This window comes from Ceratotherium simum, chromosome 13, assembly GCF_057802395.1.
Source record: "Ceratotherium simum simum isolate JZ-2026a chromosome 13, ASM5780239v1, whole genome shotgun sequence".
NCBI lineage: Eukaryota > Metazoa > Chordata > Mammalia > Perissodactyla > Rhinocerotidae > Ceratotherium > Ceratotherium simum.
The window spans coordinates 14,943,792-14,967,686 of record NC_141912.1 but is presented as its reverse complement, the minus strand read 5'-3'; the positions used below and the strand labels follow the sequence as shown (position 1 = coordinate 14,967,686).

The 23,895-nt window shown below is 37.3% G+C and overlaps 1 protein-coding gene across 2 annotated transcripts in view; it reads left to right on the top strand.

Annotated features, from left to right (window-relative positions):
- DTNBP1 (dystrobrevin binding protein 1) overlaps window positions 1–23,895 on the top strand; it is a 110,273-nt gene that overhangs the window by 47,906 nt on the left and 38,472 nt on the right. For both annotated transcript variants that reach the window (XM_087438043.1, XM_087438042.1), the window contains exon 7: window positions 7,842–7,864. In XM_087438043.1, coding sequence (XP_087294169.1) covers window positions 7,842–7,864 — 23 coding nt within the window. The remainder of the gene's footprint in view (window positions 1–7,841; window positions 7,865–23,895) is intronic.

Sequence of the window (23,895 nt, the reverse complement as noted above, 5' to 3'; positions counted from 1 at the left end):
TTCTTCTTAGCGTTTTAGGTAAGCCAAGCCCATTGACAAATCAATCCTTATTTACCTGACCTCTTGAAACTGTCTGTTCTTGACTTCTGTAACACTAGTATCCTAAATTTTCTTCTCTACCTTAGGTTAGTTTTTAGTTTCCATTGTAGATGCTTTAATGTTGGTATTCTCTTGGATTCTGTTGTTGGTTATTGCCTCCTCCCATTCTACATAACCTCCCTAGGTAAGCTCTTCTATATCCTTGGCTCATTTACCACCCATATGGTGATCGTTATCAAATCACTGTCTTCAGTTTGGGTCTCTCTTTTTACCTTCAGAACCAGTTGCCATCTGGACATCCCTACTTGGATATCCCAACAGACATCTCAAGAGCGGCATGCCCCAAATTATCTTGCACAGCAAAACTTGACCTTTTCCTGTCTCAATGTGTCATCACCATCTACAGATTTACTCAATCCACAAACATGGAGTCATCATAACCTTTTTCTTTCTCTCCTACCATCTCTCCACTCAGTTGCCAGTCCAGTCCATTGTTTCTTGAATCTGTTTTTGTTTTTCTGTCTTCACTGGTCCTTTCCTAAGTTCAAGCTCACATCTTTGTAGCCTCAGTCATAGTGATAGTCTCCTAATTAGTCTTCTTGTCTATAATCTTGTCCCTCAGTCCATTTATATTATTGTTAGAGTGTTCATTTTTTTCTAAAATGCACATATGATTAAGACATCATCTTCAAGATAATTAAGTTATGATGGTGATGTGAATTAGATAACAGTAGCATTTACTGAGCACTTATTATGTCTCAGGCACTGTGCTTAAAGACCTTAGTCTAAATTAACTCATAGAATTCTCATAATGACCATTTGAGTAGGTATACTGTCCTCTTTACCAAAAAGAAAAAGGCAACTAGAAGAGGTTAAATAATTTACAGCGAGTTGCAGAGCCAGGAAGTGTCAGAGCTACACCAGATCAGTGTTTTTCTGACTTAAAAGTCTGTTCTTACGCTTTGTATTATATTGTCTCCACACAAAGCTATCCATACTGTGGGTTTGGATGTTGTGGAGTGTGTAAAGGGTCTGGCTTCTCTCACGGTGCGTTGACCACTTCAGCTGTTGTGACTGCTAATTTTAAGAATGGACAAGCAAGATTTTTCAGTAGTGGTGCCAGGGATGCATAATTTTTTTTCTTTAATCCACCTTCCACCCTATCAACCACAAACTCACCACGCCTGTAAGGATATACAGTTTCAGTAAATGCTGAGAAATGACAGGAACACTGACTTGGTAATAAGGAGTGATAGGGTGGTTCTTTTTTTGGGAAGCTGGATAGACAATTAAAAATTTGAATTAAAAAATCAGTAACATAAAGGAATTAGAGTTATTTTAATAATTTTATAATAAAACAATTTAACCAATCAGTTGCCATGGGCTAGTCACTGAACAGTTTTCAGTACATCGGTGAGAATAAAGGTGTTTAATAGACCTGGTTTTGAAAATCACAGGATGTCGTCAAGGGCATGTTGGGGTTTTCACTTTAAGTTTACATCAATGATGATGGTTTTCAACTTCAGTTTCAACAGTTTCCTAAAAGGAATGTACCTCTACAGAGCTGGTTGGACCCAGATATTGCCCAGAAATTTGGAGATAGTTCTGAGTTTCGTATACATGACTTTGGTATCCAGTAGACTTGGTGGTCTACTTAGGTAACTTTCTGGTGGGGCTGAAATATCTCAGGTGGACCACAACTTGCATTCAGTAGGCTGTATTTGGTCTTTGAGGTGCATTCTGGATGCTAAAGATTGCACACACTTGGAGTCAGAGAGGCGCGAGTTTTATTCCCAGTCCTATCATTTATTAGCTATGTGGCCTTTCATTCTTAAGCCCCATTTTCCTCCTCATTAAATGAGGATGATGGTACCTACGATAGGGCATTGTGGGTTATAGAGGGTAACGTATGTAAGGTGCCTCGTCTAATGTGTGATATACAGTAAGAATTCAATAAATATTCCTTACATCTGTCTCTCATCCTTCCTTATTCTTACTTGCCTTAACCACCCTCCTCCCCCTCCAAATCAAACAGATTTTCATGGAAAATAAGTTTAGGAAAGTAGTCTTGCAAGTTTGGGGGGAACTTAATCCATACATAATTTAGTGCTGCCACCCACCGCCCATTTCCTACGCCTTCATTATCTTTTTTGGGGTCCATTTTTTAAACTCCAAGTCGTTTTTGTTACCATATCACTCAGATGCTTTTCAGTTTTAAATGCCAAGATTCTAGGATTCTATCATCTTATTACTTTCTAGGCTGTGTTTCCCCAAGGTAGATAAATATATAAAACTATGTTTATATACATATATATTCACTATTATTAATAGCATGATAAATATGGATTTAATGCAGTTTTTATGATGAATTAGCAGCTTTTCAAGAAGTTTTGTTTACAGATAATGTTAAAAATGACTTGTATCTGTATCCCTAAGATACAGATAGTTTTGAGAGAATTTACCTCAAGCTGGAAGGCCAGCTCTCTCCCCCCCAAATTCCTCCCCCACCTTCATCCGCTTCCTACCCTATCAAGCACAAACCTGCCAGGCGTGTAAGGATACACATTTTCATGACTGTAAAATGCTGGGAAGCAACAGACTTGGTAATAAGGAGTGGTAGGTGGTCCTTTTTGAAAGAGGTCTTGTGAAATCTCTCCTGTGAACAAGTAGTTACAGTGATGGATTCTGTCCATCAGCACTAACAAAGGGATGCTCTTCAAGTGTGTTCTATACAAAAAGTATTGCTGATCATATTTAAAAAAAATTTTTCCCTAAACATTTTCAAATGTGAAGAAAAATGTTAGAGTTGATTTTGCAGTTGGCATTTTGAATGTGGTGTTTTGCCATGTAGAATAATTTTATTAGCTTTTTATCACAGATTTGTCCTAGAGAAGGAGTTTAGTATTTAGAGAAAGTATGCTTCCATCTGTGAGATTATTGTGTTTATGGAGATATTTATCCAGTGGTTCCAATCTATTAAGTTTGCATCTGTGAGTCTCATTTAGTTGATTTCTATACGTATACAGATTTAATATACTTCTTGCAACATTCCATAGATTTATTTATTAATGTGGTGCTTTTTTTGTTTTTATTCTGACCTCATAACTCAACCCCTGGAGAGAAAATGATTAAATCACAGTTTCACCCTTTGGAAATGTTATTAGATTTTGAGTCTGGTGTTATTTGTTGAATGTTTTAGTTTCAGGATTTGTTATGCTAAATTTTGTAAAGGCATTTGCTGAATTGAGTAAATTTTAAAATATGGTAAAATCTAAAGGAAGGCATTTCAATTTTTTCTACTTATTTGAATCTTCTGAAAATACTATTAAACTATGAAAGATAAGAGACTCAAATTTTTGAAAATGCAAGTGGAAAACAAGTTGTTATCAAATGAGATACCATGTGACCAAAATTTTTTATAAAGAATAAAATACACTATATTTATAGCAAGGGCTTCTTTGTAGAAGCAAATATTCTTAGTCATTCTGCAGCCAGAGTACTTGATGATCATGATTTGCTGAATGTCTGTTGGGTCTGACTCTGTGATCCCATGTATGATCAGGGCAGATGATAGATAATCTCTGCACTTCAGGAGCTCTGTTATGTAATTGTAGAGATGATACCTGTACAGAAATAAGTGCATTACAAGGCAGTGCGTGAGGTGTTATAACTCTGACAGAGGTAAGTGCTATAGCAGTTTCGATAAGGGGAGATCGCCGATTGGGTGCCAAAGATGTCTTCATGGAAAAGATAAACTTGAAGACTGTTTTACACTGATTATTGTCATTGTCATTTCTAATAGAGTTGGGGGAGTGACCAGAATTTGAAACTCCTGCTCACCTATGCTTTTTCATTTGGTTAACTGAGAGTATGACATAAACAAGAGTAAAATGTCTGCCATGTTTTCAATAAATGTTACCTATCATTGTCAGTTATACTTGCCTTCAAAACTCAGTTCAGTCCTTGCTCCTCCAGGAAGCCTTGTCTGTCAAACCAAAGTATATGAATTGCTCCCTCCTCTTTACTCCTAGAGAATCCTCAGCATATCATTACCAGAGCAGTAATCTATGACATCGATATCTGATTGTTGTTTTACTTCTCTTTCTCTCTCACTAAAGTTCCTTGAGGTTAGGGAATGTGTATATCCCAAACCTAGCATTATTTCTACTGCTATTCCTAACGTTATTCTGTGTCTAAGGCTCAATAAATTTTTGCTGAGTGAATGACTGAACTCAACAAAGATTACATTCAGTATAAGAAAATGGATATTTATACAAGGTTGATGGCAGTGATGATGGAAAGAAATAGATGAATCCGGGATATGACAGGATTTATTGATGGATTGAATGTGGAGAATGAGGGAGATGGATAAACCAAAGTTTAAGGAACTTGGTAATGCCATTAATTGAGATGAGGGAGACTGGAGGAAGAAAAGGCTGTGTTTTGCAAGGGTTGTTCGAGAAGCATCCTCCACTTTTGAGTAGAGCTATCAAATAGGCAGTTGCATATGAGTCTGGAGCTCGAAGAGATCAAGACTGGAGATATAAATCAGGAGGTCAGTAGCACATACACAGTATTTAAGGCTACACTGCTGAATGAAATTGCCTTGTGAAAAAATATAATAAGGTAAAGAGAGAAGAGGGACCAGAACCAAGCTAGCAGTGCTTCAGCATTTAGTGGTCTGGAAGAGGTGGAGAAGCTAGCAAAAGAAACTGAGGAAGTAGGAGAAAAACTAGAGGAAACTTTCTCAAGGAATCGCCAGTTGGGTCAAATGCTGCTGAGGTATTTGAATAAGAAGTGAGAAGTGATCATTGCCTTTGGCAACCTGATGAGTGTTGGTGACCTTGATTGTGGGTGGGGACCCCAGTGGTGGGTTCTGGAAGCCAAATTGGAATCGGTTCAAGACTAAATGGGAAGTGAGGGAGTAGAAGTCTGTAGGAGCTAAATCCATGAGCAGGCTGCAGGGGTTGGGAATTATTACCAGCCTTACGTTTCCAATCTTCCAGATTATTTCATGAAGTCCCAAACTGAACTCATGCGCTGCCCTCCAAAATCTGTTCCTCTTCCTAAGTTTTCTGTTATTAATGAATTCACCTTCCTGCTGGTGATCCAGACTAGAACCCCTCATGGCTAATGTACTGGTCTCCTTCCTCCAGTTATCTCTATGTAATCAGTTGCTGTGGACTGTTGAGTGTTCTCCTCAGCATTTTTCAAGTTGGACTCCTCCTTTTCATTGCCATTGCCACTTACGTTGCTCTTGCCAGACACTAATTAGCTGTTCTTCGAGCTGTTCTTCAAGCTCCTCTAATAGTTTCCTAAGTACTCCCTGCTTTTATTCTCCCCCTTGTCAATACATCTATCCATCACAGCTAGGCTGTTCTTCCTAAAGCACAATGTTTCTCATGTTATTCTCCTGCTAAAAATAAAACCAGATCCTTTTAGCCTGGCATGCAGAACTCGCTACCTTTTTAACCTTATCTCCCACTACTTTCTCTTCATTCAAACTGCCGTTCTGAAGTATTGGCTCTTTCTTAAATATAACCTGCATCATTTGGCCTCCACGCCTTCAGTTTCACTGTTACCTCTCCTTGACAGCCTTTCCCTCCCTCCTCTTATATCTTCTGTATTTCCAAATGCTTGTTACCTCTAACAAGTGGTGGAGTCCACCCTAGAATTAGGAAATTTCAAGGCTTTCAGTGCTACGCTTTACTTTATCTGTTCTTTAAAAGTTTCATAATACTGGTTTTTACTTTAAACCACGGTTATGTGCACCACCACTACCTCAACCAAGCTTGTTTTTTAGGAATTGGGTACAAGAATGATTTACTATCTGAAAGGAAGTTTCTTGGAAATGTTACTTATGGGTCATGGTAGTCTGTAAATAGAGAATGCCTAAAAAGAACGCTCTGCTAGGCCTCTCCTCTTTTCTCAGTAGCAGCTTCCCCTTGATTTGATGAGGCAGCCAGAAGGTTGAAAGGTGAGCGTGATAGCTCCAAATGGAAGGCAGGTTTCCTGAACTGGGCGGTTACTCATTAGTAAAATAGACACTGGATTCTCTTTTTATGGTTGTTGATATTTGGGGGTGGGGAGCAGGGCAAGAACAATGTCTGTGAAATTATTACTCTTAGTTTCAGCTTTTTAAAACAGTAAGTGCCTTTTAGAAGTTTTGCTCACTGTTACACATTGTAAAAGAAGGAAAGCAGAAGCTGTCTAAAGATTGTAATCATAGAAAAAAGAATTACTCATTAGAATATTGGGCTGAGTGTTCTGTCATCTTTCCACCCATCAGCGGCCTCAGGGAATTGCCAATGTCAGGGCATCAGTAGGAGGGAAATTGAGGGCATCTTTTCAAGATGTTCTCTTATGATACATGTTGCCTTTCTTTTAGGTATTTTAGCTTTCATACCATTATTGGAGTACAAAGTAGGTTTTAAGTAGGTTTAACTTATGCGTAATTAATCTTTGAAGAATGAAGTTGGACTGTTGGCTGAAAGGAAGCAATTGCATGGTTTTTTTTTAAAAGATAGAATTGAAAGTAACATTCTTTTTCTCAGTTAATGAACTCTGGTGCTAGAGCTTTATTATGAGGAGTTGGTGTTTTTAGAAGAAGAAGAGTGAGATGACCGTCTGATTTAAGAACTTTCAGTTGGCTGTTACAAGAACATTATCTGCTTGGCCTTCCTGTGGGCAGCTTGCCAGTCCTCCAGCCAGCGGCCAGCTGTTAATTGTAGTCAACTATTTTGGAACTTCAGGAGTATTGTAATTAGTAGTGTGGAACACTGATTTGAGAATTCAAAACATCTCTACATTTTCAGTAAAATCTAGAGTGCAAATAAAAGATAAATGTCTTATATTTTGAATGGGATAACAAGCCTTTACTAAATAAACCTACCTCCTCGATTACTTTTTTTTTTTTTTTTTTTGGTGAGGAAGATTGGCCCTGAGCTAACATCTGTGCCAATCTTCCTCTATTTTGTATATGGGACGCTGCCACAGCATGGCTTGATGAGCGGTGTCTAGGTCCACACCAGGGATCCGAACCCACGAACCCTGGATTGCAGAAGCAGAGCGCGAGAACTTAACCACTATGCCACTGGGCTGGCTCCTCAAAATTACTTTTTATTAGTACTGATAATGAGAAAAAATATATAATTACAAAATTATGAAGGAAAATCTGAGAACCACTTGCTTTGACTTCTTTGTCAAAAATGTTTTGTTTTATGATTGTTCATCTGTTTTCTCCTGCCATACATTTCCCCAGGAAACTTTGTATTTCAGCATCCTTAATTGACACTGACAAAATTACAAACCAGAGGATTTCCTGGAGGCCTGGCCCTTTTGTGTCAGGATGAGCTATGGACCTCAGTGCTTTGATATGTGCTTTCCTTTTTCATTTAGAAGGGGAAATAACTGCTCCTATGCTGGATGATTTTTAATTAAAGATCTTAAAAGTCTGTTATTTATCAATGGAAAATTGTTACATGCTTTTATAAACTGAATCTTATATATACAAGATGGTTCATAGCTAGCATTAAAAGGCTCTGTTTTCTTGAGTATTTCACTGTTTTAATAGTTTAAATTTTGGTAGAATTTTTTTGAGCCATTAATAGGGTAATAGAAAAACTGAAAATAGTAGCTTTAAGCTAATTGTATTGGTAATTTCAGTAAAGCATAATTGATAATATGAGCATCTAGAAATACCACTCTGGGCATTTAAGGTACGTACATTTTTGTTATAATCTAAGAGCATTTTCTATTGGGAATAGATTATTTTAAATTTACATTTTCTTTTTTTTCTACAGGAAGGAACTTGAAACCTTCAAAGGTAATTTTGTGTTTCATTCTTCACTTCAAAGTAGATGAGAGTTAATTGATGTCAGATGTTCTCTCTTGATGATGAAAGAACTCATTCCTTTTTCTTTAAATCAGACAGTTTACATCAAAAAACAAAAGTTTGCTTCATACTGCTTTTGTAAGTTTTATTTAATCACAAGTGGTTTTGATATTCTTTTAGCTATAACACATGTACCAAGTGAGAGTTTCTGCTAATGACCATTATAAGTAATACAGTAGGACAGCATAGTGCTAACTTTGAGGCTATTGAGACTCATAGTTGAAGAAGATTCTGGTTTCTGTTGTGCAAAGTCTGGGCCACGTGGAGAGCTCGTGGTGATAAAGAGAGCGATGTCCCCTGCAATTGACCCAGTAGTCACTTGAACCTGCAGAGAGGTTTTCGGTGCTGGGTCCTGCTCTGCCACTATTTTGTAACTGTAGATAAGTCTCTTAACTTTCTCAGGCTCAGTTTCTCCATCTGTAAAATTAGAAGCTCTGATGAACTATATTCTGAGATATTAAAAGCACCCAGCATTGCTTTTTAATTTTATGCAACTTTTGAAGGTGGAGCACTGAAGAATAATTCTTGGTCATGTTGACCCTTACTGGTCATGGAGAAACACTAGTGAAAAATGGAGAAAACTACAAACTTTGCAGCAGCTCAAAGCCCTTCCAATTTGCCATTTTTCAGTTACTTATTAACAATTAAGTAGCAAAATCACTATTCTCACAGAGACTCATCATATCAATAACCAGGAAGACTTTGAATTATTGCTTATATTTCACATATAAACTAGTTTTATGCTTCCTGTATTTCACATGTAAACTAGTATTGACTTTTAGATTTACTGAATGATTAAAGATTTTCCAGCATATCATTTACAGTTGAATTGTTTATGTGTATGATCTGGTTGGATGTTTTAGAAAAAATTACTAGCCCTCAAGATAAAAGGTATAAAGGCTTATTCTTACTATGACTGTAATTGAATAGACTTGTTTTGGCTGGGTTTCTGTTTGACTGACTACAGTTATAGTAAATGATTAAGTTCATCGCCATTTTGTTGAGGGTAATGTCAAATGATCATGTGAGGGGTCGGCCGGGTGGCGTAGGTGTTAAGTTCGTACATTGAACTTCGGTGGCCCTGGCCCGGGTTCGCCGGTTCAGATCCTGGGTGCGGACCTACTCACCACTCATCAAGCCATGCTGAGGCAGTGTCCCACATAGAAGAACTACAACTCTACAACTGTGATATACAGCTATATACTGGGGCTTTAGGGAGAAAAAAGAAAAAGAGGAAGATTGGCAACAGATGTTAGCACAGGACAATCTTCCTCAAAAAAAAAAAAATCATGTGATATGATGTATTATCATGGCTAACATTATTCTTAATCAGTTTGTGAACCACTACTCATGTACATTATTTTTCATCAGTGGTTTAAAATAAGATTTGAAATCCTCAGAAAATGTTCTTTTCCCTCTCATTCTTTTAGTCAACTAGCATCTTCTTATATAACAGGAGAAGGGGGGAAAAAAAATCAAGTTAGTGTTAAAAGACAGGGACAGATTATGCAAAATGTCAACTTTACTTCCATCTCAGTACTAAGGCATTCTTTTTTTTAGTATGACAGTATTCACAGAAAAAAAAGAAACCAGCAATTTGCAAAAGGTTAGATAGAGTTACATATTACCTGATAGAATAATTCAATTTATGCTGAAATATCTTGTTTATACATACATCCCTAGTTACGTACAACATTTAACAGCACATCTAACCCACCAACAGGCCAATTAAAGCTCTCAAATTTGAACAAACCCTAAATTGATTATTGCATCATATCTGGATTTTTTTGTACCATATTCATGAACAATTCTTTCCTTTTGAGTGTTTTGCTAAATTTAAAAAGCATGAGTAGCATATAATAAGAAGAAAAGAAATGTAACTACTCTTCTAAGACATTAGTGGAAAAAAAGAAAAAAATGATTCAAACAAATGTAACAATTTCTTATTTTTGAACATTGCCTCTGCCTTTGTTTTCCCTTTATAGGTTGCAGAAAAACAAAAGGTGTTACATCCTCCAGTTGTTTCATTCAACTTGTAGTTGTTTTGGAAGCTTTTTTCTAAGTTGGTGAAAAACTAACTTTTGGGGACAAAAACACAAAATTAGTAACTCTGAAAGTTAGTAATATAGATCAGCATCATCTGCTGAGTTCTGGATTCTTCCTTCTATACTCCATTGAGGTTAATGAGTTAAGTTCACCTTTCACTTGTACCACATATAGCAAATCGCTACAATGTTATTGAAACTAGTTATTTATTGTTTGTTTTTTTAATATTGGCAGTAGGGAAGTTTTTTTGTTCCCCAAATATTGCATTCCTTTCATCTTTTTAGTGATAGTCACTTGAATATTAGACAATAGAAAAAGGAGGGTAGGATCTTAAGCCTTAATTTTTCATTTTCAGTGAGAGAGGAATTCCATTATTGTAAGCACATGTAGAGTAGATAAGTTTTCACAGTCCTTAGAGACATGAGAAATTGGCCATGAATAGACATATCTGTTATATAGGGATTATTCATCATTTTTCCACTTTAATTTTTAAAATAGATTGTCATTCATGTATAAATCTTAAAGTCACTCTTAAGATTTTTCAACTTTAGAAGTATTATGCTACTGACAAGAGTGAAGAGGTACGGAGATCAAGGATTGGATGTTGTTCTTACCTCCTTATGATTCCTGACTTAACATGGCTTTAATATGCAGACTTGTTCTTTTGCCTTCACTTAAGTTCCTCACTAAATTAACCATCATTCTCCATTTTCTCTGTAAAATAGACCAACTGATACCCACAGCATGCTGAATGCTCGTGGCTGATAGGCTTCTCACCAGTACCTTCAAATACTTTTGTTTCCATCAGGTGTGTTGAATGTTTACCTGGAGTGAGCTGTGTTTGCTCCTGAACTTATTTATACTTGTACTTGTTATTGTAATACATAGTTTAATTAAATATCAGATAAAATGATGAAACCTCAGTGTTAAGGAGAACTATTTGTAAGAAAACTAAGTTGACTGCTTAGGAAGACTTAATATAAGTAAATAGCTTTTAACAGTTGCTACAAAAGGTATAATTAAGAATTAGAAAAAATTTGGGGCAAAAATAATAAATATCCTGAAAGATTCTGTACACAGATTCACACATATGAAATTCCTCCTCTTCTTTTAAAAATAGATTGGAAATTTTATCCAATGCAGTATGGGTGGCTTATGCAAGAATTTTCAGTCAGTGGACCTGATGATCAAAGACTTTGTGGATAAAAATATGGTTATATTTTAAATTAAAGTGTTTATATATGTGTTTTTTTAATGGATTCCTATATTAACTGATTTTTTTAAAAATTAGGGGCTGGCCCGGTGGTGCAAGCGGTTAAGTGTGCACACTCTGCTGTGGCAGCCCGGGGTTCGCCGGTTCGGATCCCAGGCGCACACCGACGCACCGCTTGTTCAGCCATGCTGTGGCGGCGTCCCATATAAAGTAGAGGAAGATGGGCACGGGTGTTAACTCCGGGCCAGTCTTCCTCAGCACAAAAAGAGGAGGATTGGCAGATGTTAGCACAAGGCTGATCTCCTCACCAAAAAAAAAAAAAAAAGAATTAAATGACCAACATGGGTTCTAGGTGTATAATATAAAAGGACATCTGTTGTGATCTTCTTAATATAAAATTATCCATCCATGTCAGAAATGTGACTGGCAAGGTGACAGCATACCAGGATTTAGGCGTTATCACTGTCACTGAGTGGATCATCATGAGAGTGTGTGGGAAAAGGCAGCTAAGGCCAGCCTGGTGCGTTGTGATCACATTTAAGACTTAGCTGTGGAGAGCGGAGCCAATGAAGGAGACAGGGCCAGAGGGGTCAGAGAAAGAAGGGAAAGACCAAGACAATTTAGTGGCAAGGAAGGCCAGAGAGGAGAAGGATTAAAGAAGTGTTTATCAGTGATATCAGTAATGCAAAGAAGTTGAGCAGAATGGGGAAATCCTGTTGGATTTGACAATGAATAGGTAATTGATGACCTGGAAGAGCTATTTGTAAAGGGAGAATTCAGATTGCAAATCAGAAGTGTATGAGAAGTTAGGAAATAAAGGTGACATGAACTCGTTATTCTTTCATGAATGAAAAGAAAGAAATGAAAAGATAACTTGAGGTAGAATCGAGGTCAAGGTCAAGGGAGAACGTGAAATCGAGGATGTTAAGGAGTTAAGATCCTGGAGAAGATGGAAAGAAATGATATTCAGATAGGTTATCCTTGGAGAGGATCCAGGGACATCTCTTTCACTGAGACCTTTAGAGAAAGAAAGGATGCTGGTAATATGGGAAAAAGTTTACATAGAGGGAGAGAGGAAACCATTTTTTGAGAATCCATGTAGGGAAAGATAGTCTGAATTTTCAGGCTAGGCTCGAAAGTAGAAATAAAAACCAAAACAAATATGCTTTGGTTAACACCGAGTTGGGAATTAGAAGAGCATATGTAATATATCAGCAGAGCATGGTAGTCTTGGATGCTAATGAGCCCATGATTAAAATGATTGGCCATGGAATTCAGCTTGGAAAGAAGAGGCTGACTAGATCAGAAGTTAAGCAAGATATGAGGTACTGGAGATGGTATATACCAAAAAGTGAAGAGCACTTCAATGATTAAGGTGGATCTTGTGGTCAAAGAAGGAATTTCAGTTTGAGATCTTAGAGCTGGAGCAGTTCCCAGTGATGATAATGGCCAAATTTGAGTAAAAATAGAAGTTGCAAAATTGAAGAGGTCATCTGAATCAGAGAATTCTTTTTTTTTTTTTTTTGTGAGGAAGATTAGTGCTGAGCTAACATCTGTTGCCAATCTTCCTCTCTTTGCTGAGGAAGACTGGCCCTGGGCTAACATGTGTGCCCATCTTCCTCCACTTTATATGTGGGACACCACCACAGCATGGCTTGATAAGCAGTGCGTATGTCCGTGCCCGGGATACGAACCAGCGAACCTTGGGCTGCTGAAGCAGGGTGGGCGAAATTAACCACTACACCACCAGGCTGGCCCCTGAATCAGAGAATTCTGAGACTGTTAGGAGTCTCACTTGTTTGGATGATCCTTGGATATGGACTCTGCATACTGCTGGCTTGGCAGTCCTTAGCGTGTTATAAATCTGGATGTGATGATAGATGATAAACTTGGTAGAATTTGTTGGTTCAATTCAAGAGTTAGCTTAACATGTAAGGCAACACTATTCAGCCGCCACTTGGCAATATTTAGGTGGTGGAGACTCAGGTTTGATAATACGACTGTCCTCTGTCCTCAAGGGGCTAAAGCCCTGTGGCAAAGCCTATAGGACAGAAAGGCAAATATATAATTTTAATACAATGTAAAAAATATTAATATTATAAGAATTTAAGAAATCAGCACACTAAGGCAGGAATAATGAACTATTTAGACAGGCAATGGCACTTGAGCTGGATCTGAATGATGAGTGCTCCCCAGGCTGAAAGGGGCAGTAAGGACATTCCAGGAAAAGGAAAGAACAATTGCAAAGATGCAGAGATGTTTGTTTCAAGAATACAAGTTAAAATTTAACTTCTTGTTCAATGAGGGAACTACAAATAATTTGTTACGGCTGAAGCATATGGTGTGTGGGATGAAGTACTGAGGGATGAAGTCGAGATGTAGGCAGGGAACAAATGATATACAGCCTTATATGTCATGCCAAGGAGTTGAGACTTTTTTTGGGGGGCCAGTGGTCTCCAAAGAGGGTTGCAGGTAGGCAAAACAATATGAGTGCAGAAGAAAACTGGAACTTGTATTTGTTTCTTTTTTATGTCGTCCTTTTAAATTTCAGTTTTGGTGTATATTATAAACTAGTACAGGAATTCATGTATATGTTATATAAACATTTGGGGTACGTGTTAAAAGTTTTCACTCATGGCGGGGGTACATGGTCAAAAGAGCTTAGAGGTTACTTCTGTAGCTGGTAGAGAGAGACAGAGTAGGAGGGGGAGAACCCAAATGGTTTTAATTAGAGTAGCAGGACCACATTTGCATTTTAGACCAGGTTTTCTGGGATCATGTAGAAGATAGATTGGAAAAGAGCAGGGATAGAGTAAGAAAGATTGGCTGGGAAACTATTGAAAAGATTTGAGTTAAGGCAGTGGTAGAATGGAGAGAAAGACACAGATTCAAGAAACTAAGTAGGTAGAATAAAAAGAATTTCGTGCTTGTGAGGAGTCCCCAGGATGACTCCTAGAATTCTGGCTAGGACATCTGGGTAGATAGTCTTTCATTTACCAGGATATGTAATCTAGGTAAAAGAGCTGATTTGGGAGAGAATGGTAGTGAATTCTGTTGGTTTTGGGGAGGAGGTAAGAGTATCGGTTTATTAATGACTGCAGGCAAGTTCCCAATAACCCCATAAAAGTGCAAAACTTGTTGCTGTCAGATTGAGGAATGCTTTTTTAAAACAGCTTTATTGAGGCTGGATTTATAAACTACAAGATTCATTCATTTTTAAGTGTACAATTCAGTGGGTTTTAGTAAATTTGTCGAGTTGTGCACCCATCACCACAATCCAGTTTTAGAACATTTTCGTCACCCACAACCATTCCTTTCTCCCTGTTTGCATTCGGTCCCCACTCCCAGCCCCAGGCAGTCATTAATCAGTTTCTGTCTCTCTAGATTTGCCCTTTCTGGACATGTCATATAAATGCAGTCATACAATATGTAGTCTTTTTGCATCTGGATTCTTTTACTTAGTGTTAAATTTTTGAGGTTCATCTATGTTATAGCATATATCAGTAGATTGTTCTTTTTTTTTTTCTGAATTTATATTCCCTAGTATGAATATATTACGTTTTCTTTATCCATTCACCAGTTGATGGATGTTTGGATTGTTTCCAGTTTTGACTATTTTGAGTAATGCTGCTACAAATTTTCATTTACAAGTCTTTGTGTGGACATACATTTTCATTTCTCTTGGATATATAGCTAAGACTAGAATTTCTGGATCAGATGATAAGTTTATGTTTAACTTTTTAAGAAACTGCCAAACTGTTTTCCAAGGTGGCTGTACCATTTTACGTTCCCACCGGCAATGTAGGAGGGTTGTAGTTTCTCCTCATCCTTGTCAACACTTGTTATTGTTAACTCTTACATTTAGGTCTGTAACCCATTTCTTTTTTTCTATAATCCATTTTGAGTTAATTTTTGTGTTTGTGTGATGTAGGAGTCTGTTTTTTTGTTGTTTTTGTCTTTTTTACATATTGATATCCAGTTGTTTCAGAACTATTTTTTGAAAAGACTATCTTTTCCCCCATTGAATTGTTTTGGCATCTTTGCAGGAAACCAGTGACTATAAATGTAAGAATTTACTTCTGGACTCGCAATTTCGTTCCTCATTGCCAATATCACACTGCCTTGATTTACTGCAGCTTTGTAATAAGTTTTGAAATTGGGAAGTGTAAGTCCTACAACTTTGTTCTTTTTAAAATCAATTTGGCTATATTAGGTTCTTTGTATTTCCATATAAATTTTAGGGTCATTTTGCAAATTTCTGCCAAAAAGCATGCTAGGATTTTGACAGGGATTGTTTAATTTATGGATCAACTTGGGGAGAATTGCTATCTTAGCAATATTGACTCTTCCAATCCATGAACGTGGAATGTATCTCCATTTATTTAGATCTTTGATTCTTCTCAGCAATGTTTCGTTATTTTCAATATACAGGTCTTCCACTTCTTTTATTAAATTTATCCCTAAATATTTTATTCTTGTTGAGTGAATTCTGTCTTGAGCATATTAAATTTGAAGTGTCTATGAGACATTACAGGTGGAAGTGTACAATGGGCCCTTGGACCTCAGGAGAAAGATCTGAGCTACATTTGGGAGTAGTCAGCATATAGCAGGGAATGGAAGCCTTTGGTTTGGATGAAGTTGCTCACAGAGAGCAGCAGAATAAAAAAAAGATGACAATGGAGAGAAATCTGGGAAGCACTAAAATTCACCAGGCGGAAGATAACTAGTTGCTTATAACTTTAGTTGCTTATAACAGAGGCTGAGAATAATCAGCCACAGAGGTAAGGGGAAGAGTGTGATGTCGCTAAACAGAGAACATTTCAAGGAAATGTCAAGAAGCAGTGTCATATTGTTGTGGAGAGGACAAAGTAAAATATAGTCTGAGAAGGGTCATGTAATTAGGCAATTAAAAGCTAATTGGTGATGTTACTGGGAACGATTTCAGCAGCATGGGTGTTCATATGTCGGGGTGGGAGTGGAAACCAGATGGTGAGGGATTGGGGAATGAGTGGAACGTTCTTCCTTGTTCAGCATCGTGACCCTGGGTGCTTGGCATGTTGGTACTTAGTAAATATTTGACTGGATGAGGACGTAGAGACAATGCTTTCAAAAGCTAAGGCTTAGGGAAGGAAAGAAGAGAGGTTAGAGGAGAGGGTTAGGTTGAAGCTAAGATTTGTTTTTTTAATTTATGAGAATATTTGTATGAAAAGTTTTTAGTATATTTGTGTGAAATGGAAAGAGGCTGTAGAGAGGGAGAGGCTGAAGATGAGAGTGGCTGATTGATGAAGCTGTGGTTCAGAGCGGACCAGAGGGAGTAGGATTTAGAGCATACTATTTTGAAACAGGAAAAGACTGTTGACAAGTGTGTGCAACTGTTGAAATTGTGGTGATTTAAGATACTTATTAAAAATGTATAGCACATACTAAGCCACTGGTTAGTGTTGCTGAATTTGAAGGAACCTTTAGGCTAAAGCTATGTTAAAAATAAAGTGGGGGAAATTTAAAGACACTTTATGTGTTATGAAATGAGCTATATTCTTAATCTGTATTTTATTACTTTCAGATAGCAAGGTTTCTTCTCTCTTGGTATGTTACTAATGCCTCTTTGTGCCTAGATGACAAATTTAGATGGATTTGGTATCTTTTCAGCCTCCCCCCATTTTTGAGCAGCATTTGGTATGGCCCCAGATCTGTGCATACATCTCTGCACACCAGAGCCCCGAGAGCTTGCATTTGGCTTTTATAGAGGCAGTAGATTCCGATATATGTCTGCTTAAGCCATCAGCAGAAAACTAACAGGCTTAATACAATTTCTTTGGAAAAACCTGCTTCTGGCTTCAGCCTCGCTTCCTTTGTTCTACATCCCAGAAGATGCACATCAGGGGAGCTGCCTGGTAACTGGAGGTTTCACTTGACCAGCACTGAGCTTCTGTTTACTTGTTCAGTTCTCACATCCATGTCATCTCCAGGACTCACCGAAAATAGTCAGAGGAATCCCTGTAGGTGGAACTTTATTTTATGTTTTTCCTTCACTGCTTTTCTTTAACATTTTTACCTCCATGCTTGGGTACATTGCAGTATTTGCATGGTATGCAGATGATATATTATTAAAAAGCAGAAATTAAATTTCAACTTGATTTGAACCTACAAGCAGTACATTTTAATGAAAGCATCATTAGTTTCTTTATATTACCAAGAAGTAGTAATTACTAAATTAATCCATAAAACAAATGAGAATGTTGCATGGAAACCTAGGGCTTTTGCTTTTATAATATTGTGTCTTATCATCCATCAGGTAAAATTCACCAGTCATTTTTATGAGGTGGCATTTATATTAAAAGATAAACATAAAATACCAGGAAAGTAATGTCAGCTATTAGAATAATGAGTCCAGTTCTTATGGTACAGCTTCATAAAACTAATTCAGCGTCCCTTGCTGCTAGTATATTCATTTTCCAAGAAGCAGTTAATATAGTTAAATATGTGAGCCATATCCAATAATAATGTCAAGTTAAAATTCATTCCATGCTACTATATGGGTTCATCTAAAATGGCTGATTTTCCAAATGGATTTTGAAAATGTTATAATGCTTCATACAGATTAGAAAATATATATATTTTCCTAATTATGCAGAACTTAAGTGCACCCTATCACCTGTTGGCTAGAGGCCACGCTTTTAGTGATGTCTATATGTGGCATTTTTATATAGACATATACAAGGATATTGAACTTGTGGGATTTACTGCAAAAAAATTATACCTTAAAAATTAGCTGGTGGCTGTTTTTGGTTGAGTAATTTATTATTCTATCCATGGAGATAATTGAAGAATAACTTTTAATAATTATTACATTTTTTAAAACCCCGTATTATGCCTTTAATGTGGCACGTGTTATGACATGTTATATATCATGCCCTGTCACATAGAAGCACACTTGTTTTCAAAGGAAAAAAATGAAAGTACATGTTGTCTCTAATCTCCTACTCTATCGTGGTTATTCTGTTTTTGAGATTACAGATTAGAATAAGATACATCAAACTTGAATTAAAGGGAAAGTTCCTTCTTTTTCTCCCTCTCTCATGTCCGTCTTGTATTTAGTATAGCAAAACCCTTCAAGCTCTTTAAGCTTAGATAGACATATTAACTGAAGCAAAATGATAGCTCAGGAATTCATTGTAACACTGGAGCATTTATGGAATGAAATTCCAGCTTGAGGTACCACATTCTTGTTCATTATTTGTTAAGTGTTCAGGAATAAACTGGTAAGAATGGAGGAAGTGAGAACTTTAGTGTTTATTTTTAAAGTATTTATTTATAGGGAATGTATAATAAGTGGCATTTTCTCCCCTTCCCTCAGTCCCACTATAGTAACGTAGTGGTTTCAAGAATAAAGATTTGAATATAGGTGTAATCTGGTATTAAATTTAAAATTTTATAGTTGTTCATTTAAGAAATTACTGCCTGAAAATCTTGGTTTGTTGGTGAATACTGGCAAGATTTTTTCAAGTATCTGCTCTTCTTTTTTTCCCACATGTCAATATGTGCAAGTGTGTATTTCTTTTTAAAAAGCTGGTTTATATTTTATAACCTAGTGTTTAGATAAAGTTGGTATCTATGTCCTGTAGTATAGAAATATTTATATCCTGTCTGTTAATTTTGGTTCCAAGACAGTTTATTTTTAAGACTTAGTTGATTCTTTATTCTAATACCCTGTCATAAGATGTGATCCTGTGGCATGACCCAGCACTCTCAAAGGTGATGTTTCATGTTGAAAGGGAATTGGAATTCTAACAGCTTGGTTAAGTATGAAACTACACAAAAGTAGAGCCTCGAGATTAGAGTTGTGATGCTTAAGTGTTACCTTTTTGTGATTTCTTATAATAATTATATACCACTACTGTATAATCAATAATTATAGCAATAGAGTATTTTAGAAATGTATCAGGACAAATTTTTGTTGTATATCATATATGTTTGGTATCATGAATAAATACAGCTGTTCTGTTTCGTTACCTTTTTGCTGGAACATGGTATAAACTTGACAGCAAAAATTATACCTTTCAGAAAACTAAATTCCAGTACCACAAAAAGGAGAGTTCTGTGAAAATTTTGCCTGTCAGGCTCAAAAAGCGATTTTATCTGTTGAATTCGTGTGGAGCTTCATGATTTTGTCTCAGTTTTTTGGAGGTTTGTACTGGAAAATAACCTAGGGGCATTACAGCTCTGCTGATTAAAGTGTTTCAGACAGCTGATGGAGTTTGCACCTTCCCAGAAGACTGCTAGTTGCCTAATGAGTTTTATAGATTTCCAGGGCAAAGGAGAAGTCAAGTGGCCAACTGAGCCCGAAACTTGCTCTTCTACTTAAATGTTCATCTGACTCTCCTTGTAGAGGTTTGCCCGTGCCGTAAATTAGAGTATATGAGATTTGGTTAATTTGACTACAGTTGAGGAATAAAACAGTGTTTACCCATCTTAAGGGAAATAACTGAAGAAACTTTGGAACAATACTGAGGTATTTAATTCACTTTTCTGTTTTTCTGAAGGGTTATTTAAAGTATTTGTATAAGGCAACAGAGATTAGTACAGGATGCTTACTAATATGGAACTCACGTTCACGTCTCTACAGTTTTGAAAGCTTAGGAAAGAAGTGCTGTAGCTGTAGGTAAGATGAAATCGAACAGTCGGAAACTCACTGCGTGAGGACGACTCATCAGTTCTAGTTATGTGTATTTTCAATTGAAAGTAAAAATATTCATAAGATTTGTCACAGTAATTTCAATAATGTGATCAATAAATAAATAATATATGAACGTGCCATCAGGATTTGTTCTTTTTTTCATTTACTAAAATTAGTGTGGCACAGAATACCAGTTGTACCATTATGAGTGTATAAGTATACTCTTGTTATTTCTGTTAAAATTATAATAAGTTGGAGGAAAGAAGGAAACTGCTGCTTATTACATATCTACACTATGCTAGCTATGTGCTTTGCCTGTCATAGTACCACAGTATCTCAGTATCATCATAGCCTCGTGAGATGAGACCCAGAGAGGCTAAACGCATCTCCCCGCCTGTGAGCCTTTGAGCAGGGATTGAACCAGGGATGTCTGCCCGCAGACCTGCGTTTGTCTCGCTTAGCGGCAGTGATTCCCGGGAAGTCCTGAAAAGTAAACAATAAAATTTAGACTTATTTTCTATGGCTCTATAGTTTGTTTCCTTTATGTATTGCATTTATATCTTATCCCTTTCTCCCATTCTCTTCCTGTACCAGATAAATTTAAATTCACAAACTTTAATAGCTAAGTAGCTTACTGAGATATCATCTTTAACTGCATTTTGACTACTTACTGGTCTTGCTGTGTAGCTCTCCTTCAGTTATACCTGACTGTTTTAAAGACAAATACAAACAAAAACCCAGTGTAAAAAAGAACGCAAGCTGATTGATGCAACAGAACCCTGGACAGATTGCTCTGAATTTGGATGTGGATAGAGGCTCAAAACAGGACTGAAAGAAAGACTGTTGGGGCCTCCAGATCCCTTCCCCACACTGTGCCTGAATCTGATCTATTTGACTGTTCTTAAAATACAGAGTCCTTTCTCCTTCAGTCCTGATGTCTGCATAACAGTTTTAAAAGAATTTCAGTGTCCTCTTTTTCTACTTCTAGAATCATATCTTAGAAAAACCTTTTAAGTTATTTTTCTATAATCCAACATCCTATCCTATGTAGAATCCCTTTTTACGCAATTCTGAAGGATGTTTGTGTAGAGTTTGTTGGATAGTCCTTACTCTCCACTAACCCTCCTAAGTTTCAGAGTCTTAGTTCCCTCAACCTTTTTTTCATAATATCTGGTTGCAGATGCTTTATTTTCCTGATCACCCTGTCTAGACAAATTCGAGTTTTCCAATACCCGTTATAAAAATGGTGTTTGGAACTGCAGCCCTTCAGAAGTGGTGACTAATACCATAGCTTTTTATTCACTTTTTCACCTGGTTAACTCATGTTTACCCACAGTGCCTTGGTCTTCTTAACATGAAAGTGCCCCTAATCTTTATTTTTAAAGATTACTGTAGAAGCAATGTATTCCCATTGTAGACAATTAGAAAAATACAAAAAGCTACCGAGAAAAAAATTGTCACTAGTCAGAAATAACCTCAAAAATTTTAGTGTATATATATATATGTGTGTGTGTATACACATATATACACACACACACCCCACATACGCTGTATACATCTATAGAGACATATCATCCGAAGTTGGGATATCATATAAATAGTTTTGTTCCCTGTTTTTCACATTATGAAATGAGTATTGCCTTATGCCATTAATGAATTTTTTAAAAATACCATTTTCCTGTTGTTGGAAATTTAGATAGTTGCCCATTTTATGCTATTTATAAATTATGCTGTAATAAGCATTTCTGCATACATATATTCTTAAGGTCACATTTTTTTAGGGTCTGAGAGTATGACATATTTAAAGTTCTTGGTGTGTATTGACCATGAGCTTTTTAGAAAGGTTATGCCAGTTTACACTTTCACTGGCAGTGTGGCTGTATGTTTCACATACTCTCACTTAAGAAGTTTTTTCTTGTCTTTACTAACGTGATAAAAATAATATTTTTTAAACTGTTTTTATTTATTTATTTATTTTTTGTGAGGAAGATCGGCCCTGTGCTAACATCTGCCAATCCTCCCCTTTTTGCTGAGGAAGACTGGCCCTGGGCTAACATCCATGCCCATCTTCCTCCACTTTATATGGGACGCCGCCACAGCATGGCTTGACAAGCGGCGCGTCGGTGCGCGCCCTGGATCCCAACCGGTGAACCCCGGGCCACCGCAGCGGAGCGCGCGCACTTAACCGCTTGCGCCACCGGGCCGGCCCTGATAAAAATAATATTTGATTATTGTTTGAGGTATAGTGGTGAGGTGGAATTTGATTTATTATGTCATTTATTTTTTGTTAATGTGAACTGTTAAGGCTTCTGGCTACTTTCAGGTGGAGTTTTAGTGCAGTTATTGATTTGAATGAGGTTGTTACATATTAAGGGTATCAAATTGTTGTCATATATATTTCAGATCTTTGTCTTAGCTGGTTATTTGCCTTTTAGTTTTATTTGCTTTTTTCGTTATATACTTTTATATATTCAAATGAATATTTTTAATGATATCCTCTATTGCTTTTATGCCTAAAAACTTCTCTTCCAATCCTAAGAAATAAATGTTAACTTGTAATTTCTTCTACTTTTTATTCTAGCTTAATTTTTATTTGCTGATTTTACTTGAATTAATCTAGAACTTATGTTGATGTACGCATGAAGTGAGTACTCAGTTTTTTGCCATATAGATAATTGAGTTTTCTAGTAATATGGAATATCCTTTACAGTTCTCTACCTCTGTTGTTGGCAAAATTTAATTGGTTAAATTAAACTCTGCCTGCATGGTGCCTGGACCTGAGCAGCTGAATGAAGCTGGAAAAACGTAGAACCTTCCCCTGAGGTCTGACTTTAAATTTTGTCCACAATTCACTAGAAAGCCTAGAGAACCAACTGGCAATTCTTTTGCATTTCACTTCTGCTCCTGTTTTCTCAGACTGCCAACGTCCCATCCTGACTCCTCATTCTTAATTGATTTCTTCTGATTTCACTGAGAACATAGACGCAATCAGAAGAGGACTTGTGTTTCTTCCCCCGCTGACTCTCCCTGCTGCCTGTGTCTGCTTACTCTCCGTCTTACTCGCTGACACTGGGGGACTGTCCCTGTTCTGAAGCTCCTCTCTCCTTTTGTGCACTCCATCCCATCTGTTCTCGCCTCCTCAAGGACTGTGCTCTGGTGGTGTTTCCCTCTCTCTTCCTACATCATCAGTTTTTACCTCTCTGCTGAATCATTCCCAGCAATTATTCTGATTTTCCCCATAGGTCAGTGTTCTTTGTCTCAGTCTCCTTTGCCTCATTGTCCTTTCTACTCCCCCCATCTGAGATAGTGAAGTGCCTCTGGGCTCAATCCCTGGACCTTTTCTCTCTCCTTCTGTGATCTCATCTGGTCCCAAGGCTTTAAGTACCATCTGATGCTAATGACTCCCTGATTAAACAGCTCCTATCCTGACCTCTCCTCTAAATTCTAAACTGGTATATCCAACTCCCAGCTCAAGATCTCAACAGCTATCCTTATGGGCATCTTAAACTCAACACATCAAACCCTGAAGTCTTGATTCTCATCTTTATAACTTCCTGGCCCCTCACTCTTCCCCATTTCATTAAATGAGACTACCATTCATTCTGGGGCTTAGGCAAAAACAGACCACAAAAAAAATGCTTCTTGATTCCTCTCTCGCTCTCACACCTCACATCCAGTTCCTCAGTAAATCCAGTCAGCTCTACCTTCAAACTAGATCCCAGATCTAACTATGTCTTACCGTCTCTCCCACTACCATCTAGTCCAGGCTGCTATAAGTTCTCGTTTCCACTCTGCAGTGGCTTCCTCGCTGAGTCCCTGCTTCTGCTCTCACCCTCCCCACAGAAAGAATATCACCTCCTTGCTCAAAACACTCTTCTGGCTTCCCAGCACACTTAGATACCATCTGAGTCCTTCTCCTGGCTTGCAAGGTCCTTCATAACCCAGCCCTTTGCTCCCTCTCTGACCTTCTCTCCTCCCACTCTCTTCCTGGCTCCTTGGTTCCAGCCTCACTGGCCTCTTTCCTCC